This window comes from Dasypus novemcinctus, chromosome 8, assembly GCF_030445035.2.
Source record: "Dasypus novemcinctus isolate mDasNov1 chromosome 8, mDasNov1.1.hap2, whole genome shotgun sequence".
NCBI lineage: Eukaryota > Metazoa > Chordata > Mammalia > Cingulata > Dasypodidae > Dasypus > Dasypus novemcinctus.
In genome coordinates, this window is record NC_080680.1 from 59272669 (window position 1) to 59297597 (window position 24929).

At 38.2% G+C, this 24929-nt stretch overlaps 1 protein-coding gene across 11 annotated transcripts in view; it reads right to left on the reverse strand.

Moving 5' to 3' along the window:
* BNC2 (basonuclin zinc finger protein 2) overlaps positions 1-24929 on the reverse strand; it is a 454270-nt gene that overhangs the window by 11644 nt on the left and 417697 nt on the right. For 5 of the 11 annotated variants that reach the window (XM_058301895.1, XM_058301892.1, XM_071216749.1 and 2 more), the window contains one exon: positions 14573-16542. In XM_058301895.1, the coding sequence (XP_058157878.1) occupies positions 14573-16542 (1970 nt within the window). Of the gene's footprint in view, positions 1-14072; positions 14139-14572; positions 16543-24929 lie in introns of all 11 variants that reach the window. The other 6 variants (XM_058301894.1, XM_004465459.4, XM_071216747.1 and 3 more) reach the window with 2 other exon arrangements.

The window sequence follows — 24929 nt, forward strand, 5'->3', positions numbered from 1 at the left end:
TTAAAAAAACTTAAACAATAAAATAGGGATTTAAAATGTTCTGATCACAAATTCATTTTTCTGTCATAAGCGACCACTTCATATGTTGTCTTGATGATTTTCAGATCAGCTGTATAATCCAAAAATCATAAATCAAATTAAGACAAACCAAATTCACAGCATCATCATCATCATCTGTAAATGAGTTCTAAACAGATGCATGCAGTATGCAGATATGTGAATGATAAAACAGACGCTGTCCCCATGGTCCCTGTTCTGACACAGTTGTTCCCTATTTCCTTGGTGTCAGATGGCAGATGACTCCAAGGGCAGGTTGCTAAGCAGAGTGCAGGAAATGCCTACTGTGAAGTCTTTATCCTGACATGTGGGTATGACACCACCAGAGTTATTACAAGGATGTGGAAATAGAGTTGTACTATGTACTATTTATTCTGTTGATAAAACAATCTGCCAACTATAAGCAGCTCATGAAATTTTAGCCTCTGTTTATTATTTTTAACACCCTCCCTCCTTTCTTAATTTCACAAGCACACAGTTTTAGTGATGATTGTAATCTAGAACTCTGTGTTGCTTCTCACACATCTGCAGTTACCACTTCCCAGGTTCACTGCTGAGAAAATAGCAGCCAGACACACAGCAGTCACATCAAGACTCACTGAATAAGGAAGAATAAATTAACACTGACAAAAGGACACACCGATCACCCAGATGGACATATCCTCCCTGAGATGACTTGTGAAATTACACATCTCTACTGATATGTTACCAGGAAGGGATGTTTCTCTTCATTTCTCACTTACAGCAGTAGAAATCTGTAATCTAATTAGATGATGTACCAGCCCTCAATATCTGTCAACCAAACGATGTGCAGAAATGTGTAGACCAGCTCTGGCACTCTGTTCAACAGTGTCCCTTTTCCGCTGTCAGCAGTACTGTTGGTCTCTGCTAATATAATTACATTGACTTTTATTCAATTAAGTGCCATCCCTCGCTTAAAAAAAAGCTACTTTATCAATTGATTCAGGTGTAATGCAATAATAAAGATGAACTCATGGCAGTGCATTAGCTCTGCTGTTCATAACTTCAGTACATGGGTTCATTCATGGTAGTCAATTTCCATTATGCAACCACAGTTCAAGAGAATTGATTATTTTATGCTCATTTCTTAAATCTCCTTCGTTTTTGTTTAATAATCTTCTTAAATGCCATATGCAAAATGCTTAAAGTGGGAATGGGAAGGATGGGCTGTGCAAAGTCTTCTGATCACTCTCATGATAGTAGACCTGGAGATTTTCTAACAAACTCATACAGTATTCAAAGGGGTGGAGAAGACAAGAGCAAAAAAAAAGAGGGAAAGAAGAAAGACTGAAATTCTTTAGTGAGTCCAGATTTGATCCTGTCCACGAAAGGTTAGGGTTCAGCCTCCAAAGAATGGGCAAAGGGCAGCACTTGAATTTAACAAAGACCTATTGTCAGACTCTTGGGTCAGTCAATCCAAACCATTAACTGTCATAAAATACTGTCCTCCTGTGGAGATACAAAGACCTAGGGTTAACAGCAATTTGAGGAATAATACACATTTATTTGGCTCAGCAAAACTGAAAAGGTGAAAAGAAGGGAAAGATGGAAGAGACAAAGAAAGAACCTACACCTACTGCCTCTCAGATATAGAGAGAAGAGATTCTAAAGTGGAATCGAGGGCTGAGAGTACTGGAAATAGGAGAAGAAATCCCCTCTTAGTGGAAGCAGTACTAAGTTGTATGTATTAAGTTGTGGAGAAATCCATGAAAGAACCAATTTTGAGTTCTCCAGGAACAGAGATAATCACTAGGTTTTAAAGTAAAAGAAGTGGGAAGTGGATTTGGCCCAGCAGATAGGGCCTCCACCTACCACATGGGGGGGGGGTCCAAGATTCAAACCCAGGGTGCCTCCTGACCTGTGTGATGAGCCGGCCTATGCGCAGTGCTGATGTGCACAAGGAATGCCCTGCCACGCAGGGGTGTCCCCCGCGTAGGGGAGCCCCACGTGCAAGGAGTGCACCCTGAAAGTAGAGCCACCCAGCACGAAAAAGTGCAGCCTGCCCAGGAGTGGTGCTGCAAACATGGAGAGCTGTTGCAGCAAAATGACACAACAAAATGAGACACAGATTCCTGGTGCTGCTGACAAGAATACAAGTGGACACAAGAAGAATACACAGTGAATGGTCACAGAGAGCAGACAACTGGGGTGGGGCAAGGAGGGGGAGAGAAATAAAAAATAAAAAATTTAAAAATAATAATAAAGTAAAAAAAGTGGTTTTTTAGAAATAGTCTCAGTGTTCTGTCCAGAATAATCATTAACAGAAACCTAGAAGACTATATTAGAACTTCTTATACTTCACAAGAACGTAAACATTATGAAAGCTGTTTGTTTCTACTTGCTTTTATTAGGTAGGCAATACAGCTAGATGGAGGCAAGTTCCTTTCACAGAAAAAAAAATACCTAGGGTCGAGAGGGAAGATTAGTTCATAAGTAGAAGGGGTAAGGATCTGATCTTAAAAAGTACATTACCACTTATTAAGACAAGGATCCAAAACTTAGTCCCAAGATAGTTGGTTACTTGAAATAAAGAACACAAACTAATTTATTAAATGTCGTGTTTCCTGCAGACGATGTAGAATACTTTGCACGTAATAAATACTTAAACATATATATGCACATATAAATATATGTCTTAATTCTGTAATATGTGTGAGTCTTAAAGAACCTTTTCTCAAATACACTGCAAGAGGGAAGACTATGGTCCCAAGAATAGACACATACAACTAAATATTTTAAAAAGGCAGCACCTATATTGCTAAGGGTGATTCTGGCCCTATATTAATATCCCAGTGCGGTACAAAGTAATGTCATATAATTAGGGCATGGCAAAGTCCTATAACTTGGGCTCAGCCTGGAATTGTAAATATTTCCTACACCTTTCAGACGTAAGTTGACCAAAAGCCTCCTGAAAACTAAAAGCAAAAAGTAAGGATAGAGGAATGATAAAACCAAACTTCTAACTTGGAGTGAAAGCACTCAGTCTGGACTGAAATGAACTAATAGTTCTTTTTTTGTCTCATACAAGCAATCAAAGAACACACCAAATTTATCAAATGCCGTTGACTAAATGTAAGCATCCTTCAGAGAGGACAAAGTTTTATTTCAGGTTTTTCCTTTTTACATCTCCCTTTCCCACTTGTCCAAGTCACCGTTTTGACTTTATGCCATGTTAAATCCATAAAAATTAAAATAGAGAAAAGAAAACATCATTTAATGTAAAAGAAAAAGCGTTTTAAAAGTTTGTAAATTGGCTTTGAGACACCGAGAAGGAACTTATTTTTAAGAAAGAAATGATGTCATGATCAAATTAGAAAATCAGACAGTGGCATCAGAAACTGAATATTGAATCAAGCTATAGGTTACAGAAAAAGTCCAAGATCTAACTCTTAATTCAGAGTCAGTTTTGAGACACTCTGAACTTAGTGAAGTGAAACAAAATACTATATAATTAATTATAATGCCTTGGGTGAAATGGAATTTAGCCCCCATTTTAGATTAGTTTTTGCCTTTATCTTCTTGTTCAACTTCTGGCATCCAATATTTCTCAAATTATATTGCCCAGGCTGATCACAGTGATGCACAGCAAATACTATATATGTATATGTATGTATAGTGCATGTATATGTATAAAGAGATATTAATTTATTAAATGTATTCATTTATACCCAATCTGGCTAAGCCTAAATATCAGACTTGAGAGTGTATTGTGGGACACTGTGTTAACAATACCCCATAACAGATCTGCAAACCTGTTATCGAAATTCACAGCATGAAAAATTAAAATTCTGCCCCCTCATTAGTTCTTTTATCTGAACTGCACTTAGCCCCTCATAATTTTTGTCCAGTTTATTAGTAATAGGATGCTTCCAGCTCTGTGAATTAAATAACATTTTTGACACTATATGTTTCTGCAAAATCAGTAGTTGTTCAATAGGTTATTGTTTCAAGAACACCTGAAAACCACCTCCTAGCTCAGGAGGAAAATTCACATTAGTTAATAATGTTAAAAAAAAACCAAAAAGTAAAAACGTGTATCTTAAATGGAAGAAATAAAAGCTAAGCAAATTCTTGCAAATTAAAAATATGATATTCACTCACTTCATTCCCTTTCAACATAAAACAAATCATTCATACTGGTCACGCAGACAGTTCAGTTCCCTCTACATTCAAATTATTCACTTGAAGATAAGCTCCCACACCAAACTCTTTAGGGGTTTAGCTAATTTACTGCACAGATACGGCACGCCTGTTGTAATAACAGGTAGGATGTATTGGGGTCGACCATTTATCAGAATTAGACTTCTTTTCTCAATTCACAGTGAATTATGCTGCCTACACGACTCCCCTCTCTCAGAGCCTGCCATCCCCTTACGGCCCCTAATGTGGCAGGCAAACAAAATTGACAGTCTCATCTTGTCAACAAGGGGCGATTCTCCTGAGGAGCCATTTAACTTTGCAGAGGAAGCAATGTATTAATGTGCCTGTCCCAGGAATGTTAATCATCTTCAAGCTTCCGATCTAACTTTGACGTGAACGAAATCACCAAATTTGTTTACTAAATGAATCGTAATATGCTAATAAGAAAGCATGACATATATGGAAAAGCCAAACAGATGGTTTGTTTACTCCACTTTGCAACTTTATAAATGTTGTAACTCTGAAGATGTTAGTGAGAATTATTGGTTTGTTGGTGGAGGCAAACGTGTCTTTCGCATACTAAATCTGGCGCTACAGTTAGAAAACAATTTGTCATTGCTGTGGAATGCATAAAAAATGTTAATGTAGTGATGGCATTTGGGAAGGCAGATTGGAAGATGGAAATGTGCATGCTGGATGTTAGGTTAAGTGTAGAACTGATACCTACCTTCTTGCTCCCTAACCATTTTATAATACTTTTGAGTAGTACTTGACACATCAAGGCTTCTCGAGGGTGCTGATTATTCAGTGGGTACCTGTTGCACAGTAAGGTGAGACGTGTGCTACATTAAGAACAGGATTATGTTTTTACAAAATTTGAACATTTTCTCTGTCAGGCAACTCATACAGAATTCAGTTTACTATTAATTTTGCAGCAGGAAAAGCAAAGCGGTGACCTCTGACATCTTTTAAAGATTACATGAAAATGAATCTGAGGTATAATTTTTAGTTTTATATTTACCCTGTGTGAAATTAGTTTTCCTTCCCTTGTTTTCTAGTCTTACGTAAGAGTTTAGAAGAGGTATTTTCAAAATAACAGGAATGCATTTTTCTCTTCATACTTAAAATTTTTTGCCTTTAAAAAAGTGAGCACTCTTCTAATGTGTACAACATTGAATATCAATTTCTTTGAGGCCTTTTACAAAGGAAATACTTCCCAAGAATATTCAAAAATGTTTCACATCATTAAAAAGGTTAATTTATGATCTTATTAAAAGATATTAGGGATGTGAGTTCCCCAAGGGAGGGACAGTGTTTTGCAGGAAAATCAATATTATTTAGCTGTGGTTTATCTAGAATTCTCTGTTGAACAAATAAAAATGAGCATAATCTAATGTATGTTTTTTGTTGGATGATGTCAAAACTGCTTGGAAAATAAAAACTTGCGTGAAACAACCAGCAATGCACCCATGCTACTAAACATCCTGGTTTTTAGAAACATTCGGGTATTCGTTGTAAAGATGTTTTTATTTTTTATTCAAATAGACACAGCTGGAGAAACAGAATTTTGTAATAAAGAGGTGCTATTTTCTTCCAATATTGCTAAGCATTTCCCCCAACTGTCCTACACCTTATACATGATGAGAATACCCCGAATCTTGTGGGATTTTCCAGTGCATCACCATTAGTATTTCATAGTGCTGAACTTCTCACCCATCTGTAGGAGAGAAATGAGAGAGCAAAGTGATGTAAAGAAACAACTGAGTTCATCCTGCTGCCCAAGGATCATTTAGGAGCAAGAAACATTAGCGGCTCTCCCAGCCTGGTGCTAATATCTCATTTGAAATATCTCCTCATTCCTGACCAACAAAGAAAATTTCAATAAAGTACTTTTACTGATTTAACAACAGTGAGCTCCTGGGATTGTCAAAGTGCTAAGCCTTTTCCAAGGAGAGAAGAAATCAGCAGCTCAAATATAATTAACCTTCCATTCTCAATGCAAACTGCCACGCACAGGAGCTCTGCAGTCTATTAGCAAAGTTATAATGGCCAACAGGCAGAAGCAAAATTGGTCAAAAAGTTGGCTGCTGCTGTCATATTTTTGGAATTATGATTAATGGCACTAATAATGTGGATGATTACTGATATGTGTATCTCCAGCAGTTTATCATATTGCTCTGGCTGCCTACGTCCACAATAAACAGGATGCTATCATTTACCTCTTTATTGAAGGCAATCCTTCTCTTGAAGGAGCATATTCTAATTACTTCGTAATGTTTTATGTCTTAAACATTTTGCAGCTCTGGACCTTGCCAACTGCTTCATGTCTACCATTGATTAATTACTGAATGTTTAATCAAAATTTAGAACCTAATGTAGTCATTTATGAGCACACTACAGTGCCAAAGTACTTAGGCTTTGCTCCCAAGTTTGGAGAGTGTTGGGTTCAAAATCAAATCCCAGGCATGCATGAGGATCCAAGAATTTCACCTTGGGTGCTCTGAGGTTGCCAAATCTACCTCTGCTGATAAATGGAAGGTAATCTAACCACAGGGTAAACAGTATCTTCACCTTCACTCTCCCCACTGACTTTCCTTTTCTACTTTTCCCATTTCCCTAATCAACAGACTACCACTGTTGGCAGCTTCTGAGAACAAGAAGGTCTCATAAACACCCATCACAAGGACATAGTTTTGAAGTGGTTAAACAAGTGAAAAATAATTTGCTGGGACAAATACAGAAGTTTTTTTTTTTAATGTGGATTTTTATGGTACTGTCATACAACCATTCACCGTTGAAGTTAAGTGTTTTTTTAATACCATTACTGAACTGCTGAAATGGATGCTAATATAGCTTGGAGTGCTAATGTCAAGTCCTGGTAATAAAAAAGACAGACTGCTGAATGAAATAATTTCAAGTAAAAAATAGAACAAAAGTGCTCTCTCTCTCTTGCTCTCTACTTTTATTGAATTGGGACTGACTGAGCCAATTGCTTTAGAAGTCTGTAAAACACAATTACTAGTGAGCAGACTGACCCACCAGTGCCCCTTTGGTGACCGAGTGGACTAAAAAGGCAGCCGACTTAGTGGCTCCCCTCGGCTGGTCGTCAGACCCAAGAGACTTCCTTGGGAAGATCTGTTGTTCTTATTGCCCAACTCTGTCTCCTTTTACTTACAAAATTTTGTTATTTCCCATCAATATGATAAAGTAAGTTCATATACCACCTTTCAAGATGAAGGAGTCTATTCTGTCAATTAAAGATGATCTGTCCTTTTATTTTCTTATTTATGCCGGTGTCCATGTATAAACACACATACACATTATGTCGATGCATTCAGATTAGAATGTTACATCATTTTTGAATGAATGGAAATAATTCAGATTGATATATGCAACAGCAAAATTGAGGCATCGCTTATATATGTTCGTTAGGAACACGCAGCTTTTTTTTTCTTTCCTAAGTCAAAATTAGAGCAAGCAAGAAAAAGAATTAAACTGGAAGTAGGTAACATATTCCCCCCAGTTAATAAAAGAAGTAATAAACTCCATAAAGTACTAGAGTTAAGATCACTAACACTTTAGGTATAACAGCTTTTTAGCAGGAATTTATAACTCCTGTTTTAATTCAGGTAGCTTGCATTAGGACATAAAATCTGGGTATTTTTTTTAGAAGTGTAGTCTTTATGTTAAGTAACTGAAGAGAAATTGTCCTTTCTCAAAATGCATTATTTCTCCTCAGTCTCAGCCTGCCCACCTTGCTCACACACATGCACACACATATCTTGGCATGAAAGAAACAGTTACTGCATACTCTCTTTTTTATGACACTGTAATTTTTTGGCAAGTGTGAACTCCTTTCATATTCTGACACATTCATTTATTTGAAACTTGTGTCTTATGGCAAAAACATTATTTCTGAGAAGACTTTAAAAAAGAAAAATAAATGCTTTTTAGCTCAACCATCAGTAAGAGTCTATTCTCTTAGCAAAACAGCAAATGATCACTTAAAGTTAGAGAGAGTTGGTAGAAGCCTTTTACCTAAGACAGCCAATTTTACCTGAGTTTATAAAAGCACATGTTAATAATGTATGTATGCAGCCTTCCAGCCTGCGTCCTGGTGGAAAATGGCCTATTTTTTAAAAAGAAAAGGAAATTATCTCCAAAACTGAGTATCTCAAATGAATACGTACGTATCAGAAAGACTCAGGCTAATTGTCTATCAGAGGATCAAATGGATGGTGGCAGGCCAGAGGAAAGTGGAAATCAAGAAAACAGACCTTTCAAAGGAGCTGCCATCATGAAAAATATTTCCTGTGCTCTACTAGGTACTTTCACCAAAATTTTCTAGATTGTTTCCAGAAAAGATAAGAATAAGTAGTATAGAGACATATTATCTTTCTGCAAGGTAAGTTATGTAGCCACAAGAGATTTAACATAAGTCCCATCAAAAGAAATTTGCAAAAATCTTTTTTGTATCACGAAAGGGATGTTATTTGTCTACCTTTGAGCCACGCTGGCTATTTGGTTCACAGTTTTGAAGGCAGTGGAAGTGACTGGTGTAGTTATCGTGGCGGAGGAGTGAAAGGTCAGCAGAGGCTTAAATGAGCTTGTCTTGCATCCAGCTGGGCTAGCAGGAGGTCATTAGGAAGATCGGAGGCTCACTTTAGGCTTGACAGAGTCTCTCCCCATGATACAAGGAGACTGTTTTGCTCATTGCTCTTCTTCCAATATATAAAAAGAACCCCAGGGACAGGAGTGACACTGAAGTTTATCTTACTACCAAAGTTTTGCTTGAGGAGGGCACAATTAGTGATTACTCAGAAGGGGGATTTATTTTGTTTGCTTTTGATGGAAAGTAATGGCGTTAAGTGCAAAAGGCCTATTGACCTGCTGGTTCTCTTCTGAAACCAAACAAAATAGTAGGGGAAAAACCTCTTCCTTAGTGTTTAAAAAGTCAGAGGACTTGCATAACTTCACATTATAAAATAATTTTGGAAAACTGTGAGTTGTGGTTTAATTGGCAAAAATACAGGAAATAAAACAGATAATGCCTTAAATGTTCTCTTCTTGTACTTGGAGAGTATTAACACTGCATTTGACAGCTAATTATATTAGGGCAAATATACTAATAGTTATCTATTGAGCTGGTGCTAAGTGGCTCATTTCTTAGAGCTATTGTCTGGTGAAATCATGTGTAATTATTGAAAAGCTCTCTCTAAAAAAGTTCTCTATAAGTTTCCAAACATAGAGAATGATGGAAAAAATGGATGTTGCTATGGTGAAAAGGTGATAACAGGAGGTAGGTAGCATGTTTTCACATCTTCACCTCTGTTGTTAATGTATGCAGTGGCTCATCAGAGGTAGCTCATGCTAATTTATTCCAGTGCACCTGTACAGGGCTGGAAGTCAGGTAATCAAACAAGCAAAACTATATATCTCTGTATTTTAGCAACAGCTACCCAGAGGCCTATATGGGAACAAATTTAGTTCTGGAGACATCAGCAGGTTTTAATAAACCAAATACAGATGTCTTACTCCATACAAATCAAGAAGTTTACATGTTTAAATCTGGACTGATTTAACAAGCAATCAAAAAGAAAGTTCACACTTGGCACCAATGGTTGCCTCATATTTATTTATATATCACCCTAAGCAAATATTATTTTATTTTTAAATTTATTCACAAGGTTGAATTACCTTCAATGATCAAACACATGTGCTTACCTTGCTGATAAAATTTAAGACAAACCATGGCAATTAGTGGCCTCTATTCTCAGCAGAAGAGGGGAACAAAGAAAGTGAAACTCATTTAGAATGAAACACAAAAAGGAACTATGCAGATCATCTAATTTCTGAATACCATGTCTTCATTTTAGTTGGAGTTGTAACACTGCAAATTACTAAAACAGACATAGATTTTAACATATTACTAAAGGATAAGGAATGTTAGGGAAGCGAACAAAAGGATATTTATATTTAGTTACTTTTTTCCCCAAATAAAAATCAAATGTAATTTAAATGGCCTCTGTTAAATAAAGTCATCCGTGGCTACTTAGCGCTCCTGGGATTCAAAAATCCAAGTCAGACCAAAGGTAAACCAAACCAGCTGATTCTATGATGCTGTCTATAAGAAAATTGCCTTTATAAAGGCTGTAGGTTCCAGGCCAGTTGTTTTAAATTTCTTCTTCCCAGGGAGTATTTCACAAGTATTTTAAAAATGGAGGGCTAGAGCAGATGTCATAGGTGACCCAGGCAACCTCCTGTTTCCTGAGACAACCATCTCAGTGGCAGAAAAATCAGGAGATAAAAAAGGAAGGAAGGAATGGTAGTCAGAAAAAGTCTTTCAAGTCTTTCAAGTCTAACAGTACATATTATCAGTGTACACTAGAACACTTTAGCAATCACCTTATAGCACCATAGTTCTTTATAGAGAAAATAATTTCTATTAATATTTCACTTCCGTAACTCAGACAAAAAATTATTCTAGCAATTATGCAGTGACCAATGCTAACTGGACTTTATGTATGTTAGTTTGCTCCTTGTCATTAATGTACAATGATCCTCCTTCTGAATTTACTAAAAGCACACTGAGTGAAAACTATACAGGATACTTTAGACACTGTGCTTAGAATCCTTAGCCCTAATAAAGCTTGCATGTGCCCCACACCCTCTTTCCATCCTTTTTGTGACCTTAGACAAAGAACATCCTACCTTTTATTGAGTCTTCAAAACCTCATCTTGGGAAATGGATTTGGCTCAACTGATAGAGCGTCCACCTATACCACATGGGAGGTCCAAGGTTCAAACCTAGGGCCCTCCTGGCCCGTGTGGTGAGCTGGCCCATGTGCAGTGCTGATGTCCGCAAGGAGTGCCGTGCCACGCAGGGTGTCCCCCGCATAGGGGAGCCCCACGCGCAGGGACTGCACCCTGCAAGGAGAGCTGCCCCATGTGACAAAAGCACAGCCTGCCTAGGTGTGGCACCGCACACATGATGCAGCAAGATGACACAACAAAAAGAGACACAGATTCCTGGTGCAGCTGACAAGAATCCAAGTGGACATAGAAGAACACACATAGTGAATGGATACAGAAAGCAGACAAGGAGGGGGGTGGATACAAGAAATAAATAAAAAATAAATCTTCAAATAAAAAACACAAAAAACCCTTGTTTTAAATAATCTATAAATATCATACAGAAAGACCTAGGAATCTTTGCTTAATCTGCCAAATCTAAACCACAGTATTTAACATGATTCTACTTCTAACTTACCAACGTGCCTATCTGGAGACCAAAAGTACAAACTCCTCACATATAACTATCTTGGAAGGATCCAAGAAGACCTAGGCATCTCTTCCACACACAGTTTTAAACATAAAGACAAGAAGGCTGCTTTTATAAAAGAAAGGAAGAGGGTTATTCTATTCTATCACGAGCATCCCAGAAACCGTGTAGCCTTGTGCACTTGAACCCCCAATCAAAATCTCCCCTAATGCTTTATTTGCACAAGGAAGATACTGTGGAGTCAAGGATGGATGAACCAAGACTCCAGGGAGAAGAAATGGGCCTGAGGACAGCAGGATTAAAGACAAAGGAGGGTTTCTATTTGGGAAGGACTGCTGGCTCAGACACAGATAAGAAAATCTGTCTTAGCTTCATAGTGAATCAAAGTTGGGGGGGCGAGGGAAGCAGGAACACATACTTCCTGGGGTTCTCATGACAAAGTAAAACTGAAGCGAGAAGGATAAGGTAAGTCTTAAGGAGTAAATCAGAAATGTGACCCAAGAGGCTTTGTGAATAAGGAGGAGATTCAATTACAGGTCTACGTCAGTTGATAAAATGATGATAAAAGGCTGAAAAAGGAGTACAATTATGTTTCAGAGTCCACTCTGCTGAAATGCAGGAAGAGGCTGCTATCCCAAAGGCATCACTGTTTCTGATTGTTTGGTGGTAGTTAAACTCAAGCTGGAGAGTCAACAAGGATGAAAATGTTACTTCTTAAGAAAGAAAATATATTTACAAATGGTCATACTCCAGTATTGTAGTTTTCATTCAATTTTAAACTCAGAACAAAATATTTGAACAATGAAGAGATACATTTTTGAATTTGTCTTTTCAAAAGGTAAAATTACAAATGAGAATAAAAAAATTTCATTCTATAATTTCTTTTTCAATTTGTTTTCTTTCATTTAGCACTATGTGACAAAATTCCAAAATTTAAAAAGATTAGGTGTGATGTGGTGTTTCACCCACACATGAAATGTATCCACTTGCCTTCTGAAGTTTACTGCCTTCCATGTGACCGAACACGGGAGAATCTCTGTACTATTCCTGCTGAGAAGATATCAGTTATCCTAGATCCTGATCTCAGTTATATGGCTAGCGAACTGCCTTGTTCCCAAATTATTCTCTCACTATCAATAGATTTTTTCTTCCCTCAGAAAACCACCTCCTCAACAGTATCTCCTTAAGGCTGGAGGACATAAAATCGCAAGCACTTGTGATGTGTAGTGGTTTGACATGAAGCACCAAGCTTTGGGTATGTCACCTTTTGGTCCAGGAGCCATTTATTTCAGTGATGTGACTTGCAATATTTTCAGCAAACCAACTAAAACTGTGACAGGAATTCATGCAAATCAGCTTAAATTTTGGCTTGTCTTCAAACACTCCATTTTCATAAATATTTTATGCAGGTTTTCATGAGTCTTTCATTTTTGTTTTAAAAAATCCAACACATTAACCTCATTATCAATAGTGAACTATTTCAAATTTAAAAGAATGAATGTTATTTACAAACTTGGGGGTGGGGGTAAGTACAGTGTTGTGTTTTATTATTCAAAGTAAAGCTATCTTATTTGACTTATTCTGGTACTAGTAATGCAGCCATGAGTTGGAACTGTAAAGAACTTTGTGACCAGAAACCATTTTTACAGAACAAGGTAAATGGAAATGGGGGTGGGAAAATTAAGAAGACAGATTTCTTTTCAAAGCATGGTTTGAGTTGTATGAAGAAAGCGATTTAGAGATTTTGCTTTTCATAGATTGGGCCACTTTTATTTCAGTAGAAAGGAAGATATATATATTTTTAAAAGAAGTGTTGCTCTCTCAAATATGAAGATAAAACAGATTCTACAGACAGGTCACTACTCAGTGGTAATTTTACTATATATTACTTTGTCAAAAAATGCTACCCCATTAATAAGTACTAGAAATTGGGTGGTGGCTGTCTGAAAACTTCTTACTTTCATTTAATTTCTTCTACACATATTGATTTTTATCATGTAGTAAAATTATCTCTAAAATCATTTTTAAAACAATATAGAACTAAGGAAACCACATCTGATATAATAGGAAGAGCTAACTGGTATGTGACCCTAGTTGTGCTCGTGTAGTATGTAAATGATCCGCTTATAAGCTTATTCCACAAGTGTAGGAAAACTGTGTTACCCTACCTCTGACCACCTTGACACATTCCATTTATATTACACTTTCTTTAGGATTAAAAAAGAACATTGTACGTTTAGGACCAGCTGCTTCTGTTTAAGTCCAACTGTTTCAGAGCTGCAGCTACATAGCCAGAGTGTGATGTCATCTGAAGGCTGGACATAATATATTCTAACTGACCCTAAAAGTATATGCATGCCTCTCCTTCTGTGCATAATTCCCATGGTAGGCTATATTTTAGAGATGTACTCAAATATATTGTGAAGTTAAAGCAAAAGAAACCCACACCACCGCACCATTTCCCCACATTAAGAATTACTTTGGTCTCATTTTCTTCTGTTTTCAACACTCTTAAAGAATTCAAGGACACACTGAATACTCATGTAAGGAATGATAACATTTCTGGTTATACCTACGGAGATGCAGGCTGTCTCGATGTCCTGGACCTATGGTTCTTTCCATCCGTAAATTTCTGTTTCTATATTGGATAAATATGTGTGTATGAAGATAATATATTGATTTAATTAAAAAGCCACACGGCAAAGCAGAAATATATATAACAGAAGCTGCGGCTTCTAAGTGAAGGTTCATGGGGAAGCAGGGAACTGTATACATAGTTAACATATTCACACCTAGATGCATGGAAATGCACACACACATACACAATGCACAGAGAACAAGGGCGTGCATGACTGGGTAAGAAGGCATATGATTCTGCATGCTTCATCATAACAAGCACCAACTGCAACAATCCTTCATGAGCATGGCAGCTTAGTTATCACAAAGTCACTGTGGACAATTTTTATAGTGCATCAAAAATATCTAAGTTGGATTTTTTTAATGTCAAGTCCAACTGGACTGAAAATGGCACCCTCCACCCCCAGCAGGAGCAGCCAATGGAGATTTACTGACCTGTCTCTGCTTCGGCGAGAGGGGAAGGCAGCGTTGCAGCCAGCCACCGTGCAGACATGCATCTCTTTTAAGTGAACATTCCTGTAGTGAAGCTTCACACTGTAGGAGCTTTTGAAACTCTTCTTGCACACATAACAGATTTTGGGGTCTGGGCTAGAACATAGGTCACCTTCTGGGGAGAACTTTTGGGGACTGCCGTAATTCAGAGACGATGCAAAACTTTCATGCAGGGCAGCCATGCTGGCCCCCCCGCCATTGTACAGTCCATACTGGCTCATGTAAAACATGTCATAGGTGGGATCTGCAAATTCTTCCTTCACCTTGATGACATCCTGATGAGAGGGCTCGCTGTGGTTCTCACCTGGCCTCTCGCTGTTCATCAGGACTTTTTCACTCATTTCACTGTGAATGTGCTCATCCCCTTCCATGGATTCATCACCCAGTTTGGGCTCTGAAGACTCAGACTCATTTTCGTAGTCCCGCTCAGGTTCTTGGTCCTCAGAAGTCAGGCTGTCTGCCCTTCTTATTTCAGTCCTTGAAATGCACCGGGTCCTATTATGCTTAGAAAAGTCTTTCACAGACATACCTGGACTCATTTCCTCTTGGGAGTGGCAATGATTGTCATGGCTCATGTCGTTGACCACGGCTACGCCATCATTGGGGTCATCATCTTCATCATCAAACTCATCAGCAGTATCAATGATTTCCTTCTCAATCTTGACAGGCATGCTCGACTTCCTGGGCTTCTTCTTGGGTGCCAGGTCAGCACTGGGCTCGTGGGTCGCCATCATCACTGCTGGCACTACTGGCTCAGAGGGTGGTGGGGGATGCTGCTCTATGGTACCACTGGTTGGAATGATGGGACTTGTTGGGAGGGAGGTTGGAGGACTCACCATTTCCCCTGGAGTGAGTAAACTTCTATAAAATGGAGGGACTGGTTGGACAGTCTTTAGCCCAGAAAACACCAACTGGCTAGGGAGAGGGTTCTGTAAGACGGGGTCTAGTGGGGGAGTGGTAAAACCCATTGGGGGCCGACCGGGGCTTGTGAGTGTGAGATTTGATTTTGTACTTGCTATAACAGGAGTGGCAGCTCCTGATGTGGCCCGAATTAAATCTTTGTCTCGGTTATTCCTTAGCATAGGCATATGAAGGCGAGGGTTGGGGTTTGCACTATGGCGATTACGGCTTCGGAGGGAGCTAAAGACCATGTTGCAACCTTCGATGGTGCATCGATGTTTGATTTTCAGGTGAACAGCATTATAATGAATTTTGAGAGTACCTTTGTCATAGAATGTCTTCCCACACGCATTACAGAACACTCTTCCTTTCCTCGAGGCTGACCCCATCCTTCTCATTCGGTGAATCCGGAATGAACTTTTTGGATGTTCGGTTTTGGTTAGATCACTGATTGGGGCAGAATTCTGACTGGGGGACACACAGGCTGGCTCGGTTTTGGGCTCCACATTAGTAATGCTGGTCAGGGCGTTTCTATTGGGTGTTTGTTCATTTTTATAAGGTGTGGGAGATACTTCGGATTCACTGCTCTCATTATATTCATTCTGGGTTGAAAGGCTTGGTTCTCGCAGCCTCAGTCCTGGTTGCTCTAACAGTAACCCATTTGGAGGCAACCCTAGCAGTGGGGCTGAGACTGGGTTTATGTACTGGAATGGAAGCAGAAATGCAAGGCTGTTTGGGATGTTTTCAAAGTGATGAATGCTGGAAGGGTTGCTGTTCTCTAGGTGAGCAAGGAGGCTGGGACTCCTCGTGCGATTATTGCTCTCAATGAAAGTCCTTATATCTGAGTCTGTCTTTGAAGATGGTACAGCCACAGCCTGCCCTTCTTTCTCTTGAATTGCCATCAGCTCCACAATGGACTTGGTTTCTCCAAACCGCAGAAACTGCTGAAGGGTGATAATTTCCTCTTCTCTAGACATGATGGCCCAGCGGTCCAGCACCTTGCCAGCAGCATCCTAGAGGCCACATCAAAGAAACAACAAAGACAAACACAAAAACTTATTGATTGTGCATAATTATTCAACGCAACTGAAGGTACTCTGTCTCTCATGAAACACAGAGAGCGAGAGTAGAAAACAACATGCAAGTACTGTTAATAAAAGTCAATCCACATAGCAAACTTTTCTGCCATGCAAATGTAGTAATTAGAGTCACAGTTAGAGAAACAGATTGAGTTTAATAATGTCAAAGCAAACAAAATGTAGACCACTGGGGCTCTGTGATCTAAAATGCCTTTAACACTGCTATTTTAACACTGATCTATATACTATGCAACTATTTAGCATATATTAGTATAAGATGTGAACTCTTGCTGTGAAACTCACTATAAATGCAAAAAAAATCGTAGTTTAATTCTTATTTAATAGTGACACCATAGGAAGGAATTAAGTACGTTTTGTGAAATTTACTTCTTCAATGCAAGCAGACATGACACTGGATTCAATGATGAAGATTCCTTTAAATAGGAGCTATGTGAATTTCTAAATTGAAAGGATGAATAAAGAAAGTAGCATTATCTCTCACACCCCAATTACTAAGCTATAGTTTTTTCTTTTATTAATGGCTATAATTTAATATCATTTAATAGTAAGCAATTTTACATGGTACAATAAGGGGGGAAAATTATTCAATAAAGGTAATTGTACTTTTCCTGAAAACTGAGCACAATCCTGACTCAAAGTTCGATTTAAAGAATTTGACTTTTTTATGATCTCGTTACAAATTACAGCTAAAGATATTTAGAAAGTAAACATGTGGTGGATTTAGATAGAATAAATGTGTAAAAATGTTGTCTCTTAACATCCTCCTTTGGTAGCAAAGGGAGGTCCACAGAGAATACACATCAGTAATCACCAGACTATGTGTTGTTAAATATACATTAAAAAGCATTTCACACTTTCATTTTTGCTAGTAACTATGAGATTTGCCTGGAGGTAGGACTTAGAAATCCTACATGTAATGTCAGGCAATCCATTTCAGCATGGATTGAGAGAAATCTATTCAAACACTTAAAATAATGACTCCATCATTTTCTGGGGCACCCTTTCTTCCCACCCGGACAGGATACTTTGCGGCCTTTTGTGAATGACACTTGCACCAACCTGATCATCAGTTTAGGAAAGCATAAAACTTTCTTTTAATAAGGACTCAATTCTTATTACTTACAGAAGGAAAACTATAACTTTATAGACACCACCATAGCCAAGTGATCAAAGTCCACATCACCAGTAATAAGTCATGTAGACATCATATACCTCCTGAAATGATACACTGGGAAGGGCATGCCACCACTTTTGTGGTATTCTCACAGAAAACACATAACCTCAATCCAATCATAAGAAAACACCAGACAAACCAAAATTGAGGGGCATTCTAGAAAATAGTGGCCAGTACTTTTTAAAGTATAAAGATCAGGAAAGATTTTTTTTAAAAACACCAAGACTGGAGGAGACTGAAAAAAACATGACAAACAAATATAATGTGAGATATCCTGGACAAGGAAAAGGAAAGGAAAACTGGTGAAACCTGAATAAAACCTGAAGATTAGTTCACTGTTTTGTATCAATCCTAATTTCTGGTTTTAACACTTATACCATGGTTATGTAAGATGTTATAATAGGGGAATTATGTTAGGGATATGAGGAAGCTGTACTATTTTTGCAAAGAAAAATTCTCTCTGTTTTGGGGACAACACTCCTCAGCCTCTGGATATGATCATCTATAGAACACAATCATAGATGGTCTAACACACCACAGCTAGTTTGATTATAAGGGGATGCTTGTCATATATGTAAATTACTTTAACAAACATGCTAACGGTTATGTGCTATTCTTCCTAAGACTCATTCCTACATTCTATCATTTCAATAAAGTATATGTGTGAGAAATAAATAAATAAATAAAAATAAAGTATATGTGTGGGTGTGAGCATCTGGCTGTCCATCTCTACATAATCAGATACAGATTCCCACCTCCACCCCCACCCCATCCCATAGATAAAACCAGCCTTCAGATCAAATACTGTCACACATCTAATGATAATCCCAGAATCCTGCAATGGCCATTTAAAAAAATTATCACTAATCGCAATAGGTCTCCTTATATTCTCTTTCAGAATAGGGACTGTGGGTCAAGTGTTGTTGTTGTATGTAAATACAAAGATAAATGGTGATTTTATATAGATTATCTCATTCGAAACTCATAATAGCTTCCAGAGCTCAGCAAATGTTTCACAGATGAAAAACCAGAGGCGAAGAAAGCCAAGATGGCTTTTTAAGGTCGCCAAGAGGCTAACTGGGGTCCAGGACTTTAACTCAGATATGCTGACTCCAGGTTCACTGTGTGTCTCAATGGCACTACAGTGACAATCACCTCGTGATACCACTTCTGAGGTGGGTTGTTGAGTGTGACAGCAAGGAGCAGGGCTTCTCCTGAACGAACCTGGTCTACACAGCACTGTCCTGCTACTTTCCACACCACCTTTCTTTCAGCATTAAATCCACTCCCTAGATTTTCTTTTCACCATCAAAATATTTATTATTAAAACCGAAGCAGGAGGGAACAGAGTTGTTAGGAAGGCAAATCAATGTAGAGATTGGGGGCTGCAGTGGAGCTCTTCAAATACCACAGGAAGGGCCCCTGCCATCTGGGCTGGGAAAGCCTGTCACCCACCCCTCTTGTCCACATGTCGGTGAAGCCCCCCTCCCCACCTTTTCCATCTCACACCCAGCTGGGGCCCTGCAGTGTTTGCCTGGGGAGGTTTGCCTCTTCCATCCACTCATGGCTCTCAGTCAGTCAGTCAGTTTCTCTCTTTTACTTTCTCAATAAATAAATCACTTAGGCCTCAGGTCCTTCAAGGCGAGCTAAAAGAACAGCTCAGGGGTAAAGGGAATTGGGGTGCCCGCCCCGCACTCTTCCTATCCTTTGATGGTACACCAGGCTTGCCAAAGAGACCTCTATAAATAAATAACACTTCAATGAAGCTTTGAGTTTCAGAAAAACCTTTAAGATGTCAGAAGTGCTCTTGCCGTGCTGCAAATAAAGCTGGCCAAGGCCTCCCCTCCTGGCCTGGTCAGCATGCAGGCTTCAGGGGGCAGTGGCCACCCTGTAGCGAGGACACTGAAAGTGCTGTTAGCCCCCCACACGGGTCATTCACTGTGGACTGCTGTCCACGCTGCAGCCCTCCTCCACCTCAATCCGAGCAGTATACAGTTACACCTTCCCAAGGTTCTTCCCAGGTAGCCCACCCGTAATCTGCAGGTCGATAATGTACTCACACAGCTGGCAGCCTCTGGCATTAAAACATGCCTTAGAAACCATAGCAACTGATCAAATCCACCTGAGGCATCTACGTCTCATCACCCTCCTGACTTCCCTCTACCAATGGTACACAGCAGCCCCATATGGTTTCTCTTTTCTCCGGGCCTGCCACAATGCTGGCTGTTATTTTCTAAAACCACTGCCTCTCAGACCCTCTTTTAGTCCTAAAAAGTCATTTCTGCTAAAATGGAGACTGTTACATTAAAGGACTTACTTCTGGTGAAAGAGATCCAGGTAAGCAGGATTTAGAACTTTGCTGATAGCCTGAATCATGAAAGAGAGGCTTCATTTATTATGGTAACAGAAGCAGCAATTTATATTCAATTTAAGTACAGCAAAGGTGTTTGGGAACAGGACAGGTATTACTCATTCAAACTGGAGTCTATGTAACTGAGCACCATCAAAATCCAGGCAATATGAGGTGCCACAGACATTCTTTTCAAAGAAGTCACCATTCATATATAATCAGTCAAACTGCAGCAAGGAACATAAAGTTGACTTTTTTTTTAACTTTTTATTTTGGAATAATTTCAAATCTACAGGACAGTTGCAGAAATAACACAAACCCCACACAGAGAAAGCCAACATAATCCCACACCCAAGGTACCCACATACCCAGACTCACAAATTGTACCATTTTTCCATTTTGGCTATATCATAATATTGTCTGTCTGTCTGTCTGTCTGTCTGTCTGTCTGTCTATCTATCTATCTATCTATCTATCTATCTATCTATCTATCTATCTATCTATCTTCTGAACATCTGAAAGCAGGTTGTACATGTAATCCTCAAACACAGTGCTTCCTTATACGTTTCTTAGGAAGGATATTCACTTATTTAATCACCTTAAGTGCAGTTATCAGGCTCAAGGAATTTAACAGGGAAATAAACCTCACACTCTAAATCTAAATGCTTATATTGAAAAAGAAAAAAATATTTCAAATCAGTGACCTAATCTCAAAACTAGAATTAGGGAAAAAAGAGGGAACTAAACCTAAAGCAAGCAGGAAAAAAAGGAACTAAACATGAAAACAGAGATAAATGAAACAGAAAACAATAAAAGATAGAATCAATAAAATCAAAAGTTGGTTCTTCAACAGGAAGTAGCTACAGAAGAATGACCAATGTCCCTCAGAGTCCCCTTAGGAATAAGGGCATGAACTCTGAGGGGGCAGTTGAGGCAGGTTTATAGTGAAAGAGAGGAAGGCAGTAGGCTTGGCAGACAACTTGGCCAACAGACAACATGGCCAACAGACAACATGGCAGTGAGAACCAGCCAAGACCTTGACCTTGACCTTATGGTCCCAGAATTGAGGGGATCCTGGATATTCCAAACAGGCCACACCATTGGTGCATACCATTGCTGGGGTAGTCCATAACATCTGGGGCCCCTCCCCTTACCATTAGCAAGGGGAGGAATAAGTAATAGCTTAAAAGGTGACCACAAAATCCAAAACCCACTCTCTCTGCCTAGAAGATCCCTTATCAAATCTTAATGTGTATTTCCACCCTTCTCTTCCATTTCTTAGCAAGCTCTGTTCTTTCCCCATTTCCCAATAAATAAATACTTTTTACTAACAAAAAAAAATGTTGATTCTTTGAAAATATCAATAAAATCAACAAACATTTAGGTAAACTAACAAAGAAAAAAAGGGAGAGGATACAAATAATGAAAATCAGAAATGAAAAAGGGAACAGCACCACCAACCCCATTGAAATAAAAAATAAAAGACTCTAGTGGATACTATAAACAACTGTATGCCAATAAATTAGATAAAATAGATGAAATGAAAATTCCCAGAAACATGCAAACTACCCACAATGACTTAGAAGAAACAGAAGATCCCAACAAATCAGTTATTAGTAAAGCAACTGAAACAGTAAACTTGCCAACAAAGAGAAGCCCAGGACAAAATGGCCTCAAAGGCAAATTTCACCAAAGACTCCAAGAAGATATAATTCCCATTCTGCACAAATTCTTTCAAGAAATTGAAGAGAGAACAGTCCTTAACTCACTCTACGAGGCAAACCTTACTCCCATACTGAAGCCAGACAAAGACTCCACAAGAAAAGAAAACCTAAGAATATGTCTTATGAATATAGATGCAAAAATCCTCAAGAATATACCAGCAAGCTGAATCCAACAGTACATTAAAAAGAACTATACACCACGACCAAGTAAGATCCATGCCCAATATGCAAGGTTGGCCCAACACAAGAAAACCAAACAATGTAAAACACCACACCAACAGAACAATGGGACAAACATAACGAGTCACCAAGATAGATGCTAAAAATGTCAACCAGTTTTAGCATATACTAGCATATAATGGTTAAAGGGAGTTAGAAACCATCAAAAGGGTAAAAAGGGAGTCCTAAGGTTCTTTTACCTGAAAGATCTTTCTGACAGAAACAAACATGATCTGGTGGAGTGATTCTTAAACAGTGGTCTAAAACTCTTCCGTCAAGTCAAGAATTTTCATGAATGGTCTATATGCTACTCAAAAGGGACCACTGTCAGGCTGAGGGCATTGTTTTTTTGTTGTTGTTGTTTGTTCTGTTTTGTTTTTTAAGTAGTCTGCAAGTAATTGAGGGTAACCATTTGAGAACTTTTATAGAATTTGTTATTGCTACAACAAAATATAGAATTTGATACTGCTACAACAAAAGGCATAGTATTTCTTTGTAATTTATTTTACTGTATTATTACATGGCCCAAAATAGATTAGGGGGATGATTGGTCCTTCCCCACAGATAGTTTGAGAAGCATAGATCTACAGTCTAAATTTCTTTGTCATGGTCAAATAAACTTTACTGGAGTGAATAGAAACCATAAAAATAAGAAAATAAAATTCAGTGTGTGAGGTCAAAATGAAGATACTGTCAAATGACCTATCATGGGACAACGGACTTTTGAATGGATGAGTTAACATTAGAGCGTATAACTGGACCCTCTTCCCTTCCCATGCAATTTTGTAGATGTTGAGTTAATTCCTTTAGGCTTTTCCATTTGAAGCCAGAGTTCAGTGACCTTCAGCCTTTAAGCTGGGATATTTGAGTTACAAAATGAGAATATTAAGATTTGCCCTGGTAAGTGAAAAGGAAGGTATTATTTTAAGTATTGATTTCCTGTGGTTTTACTTTAATTAAAAGATGAGTAACACCAAATCATCCAGGCTTATAAACCAGTTTTATTGGGCTTAGAAAAACATAAAACTCTAAAAATATTTTTATCTAAGCATTTTAAATGAAAACCTTTCCTTTTATTATATCACCAGGGTGGATGGCTATCTTTCAGAAGAAATCTGGCATGCAGAAATATGGCTCTGCAGAGTGATTTTTAAAAATCTTTTTGTAGTAGGATAAACTCAGGGTTTAAATGGTTTATCTGATCCCTTTCTTCACATCAAAACACCCAAGTGACTTAGAGCTATAAAATCAAAATAAAGTAAGGTTGATTGGTTTTCCTTATTTAGGGGAGAGGTGTAGTAGGGAAGGAAAGATGTAAAGGGATGGAAGATGATTTGGGATAATTAGATTGGCAGGTGACCTCAAGACCATGGAATCATCAGTATAAGCACCAGTCCACGGTGTTTGTGGCCAGCTACTGCCATGTCACAGCAGAGAGAGAAAACAATGTTTCCTCCCAATCCATGGATGGAAATGAGGAAGAAAACACAACACAGCACGCCTCTAGGGCCTAATGTCCCAGCAGTATTCAAAGGAGGAAGTAAGCAAATAGTTTAACTGTAAAAGACAAGTATGGACTAACTTAATTTCTATTTCACTCCATAAACTTGTCAGTCAAATTTAAGGCATAATTTAAAGGAAAATTATTAAATGATTAGCTATAAACTACCTGTATTTCCCCTTTGATATAACTGTAGGTTTTTAATTAAATGACACTGAGCTATAGGGATTGGGGACTATTTTAGAATCAAACCGGACGTTCATGAGATGTACTCTTATTTCTTATCTCCAGATTTGCAGTGTGCTTTCTTAAAAATATATTCTATCAGAATCTGATTGGCAATTATTTTCATGACTTGCTTGCCACTTACATTTTCTATTCTTCTTCAAATATCAAGGTAATAGGAACTGGTTGGCAGAAGGTGCAGAAATTACCAAATTTCAAGCCTACCCATTTTGGCACTCTATCAAGTAAAATGCAGTAGTTATAGAGTTAAAAATTAGGGAAACAATGCAATGCAAAGTCATGATTTAAATCTTAAAGGTAAATAAATTGTGGGATGTCCATACAATGGAACGCTACTAGATGGTAAAAAATAAACTACTGATACACACTACATCATGGATGAACCTCATTAGCATTATTATTCTTAGCATTGTGCTACGAATCAAGCTGGGCACAAAAGACTACATACTCTATAATTCCAATTATGAAATTCTGGGAAAGGTAAAACTATAGGAACAGAAAACAGATCAGTGTTTGCAAGGAGCTGAGAATGAGAAAAGGACTGGCTACAAAAGGGCATGAGAAAACGACTTTATAGACTGTACACTTAAAACTGATGGATTTTACTTTATGTAAAGTGTAACTTAAAAAGTTAATTTAAAGAAATTGAATCATGCAAATTGAAAAAATTCTCACCTTCATTACTCAATAGCCACAACTCTGCATATTTATAGTCCATATTAGCTTCTTACCACGGGCATTCTATTGCAACCAGAACACAAACACACAGGATCCCATTCTCTCCTAGCAGTAGTGTGCATACAACAATCCATTGTGACACAGGGAGAAAACAAAATTTCTAATTGTATTTGTTTACTTAAAAAGACAAATCTTTGCTAATATTTTAATATATAGATTAACAGAACATTATTAATTTAGAGATAGTTTCATATATATTGGAATGTAAACTCATATATTTTTACTAATGGAGTGTGTGATCAAAAAGATATGGAGACTGCTTCTGTACATAGTTAATACAGATATGGGGCAGGCATGCATTATGTGCACACACCTCTCCACAAACACTTTGTAAGAAGTTGATGAGCA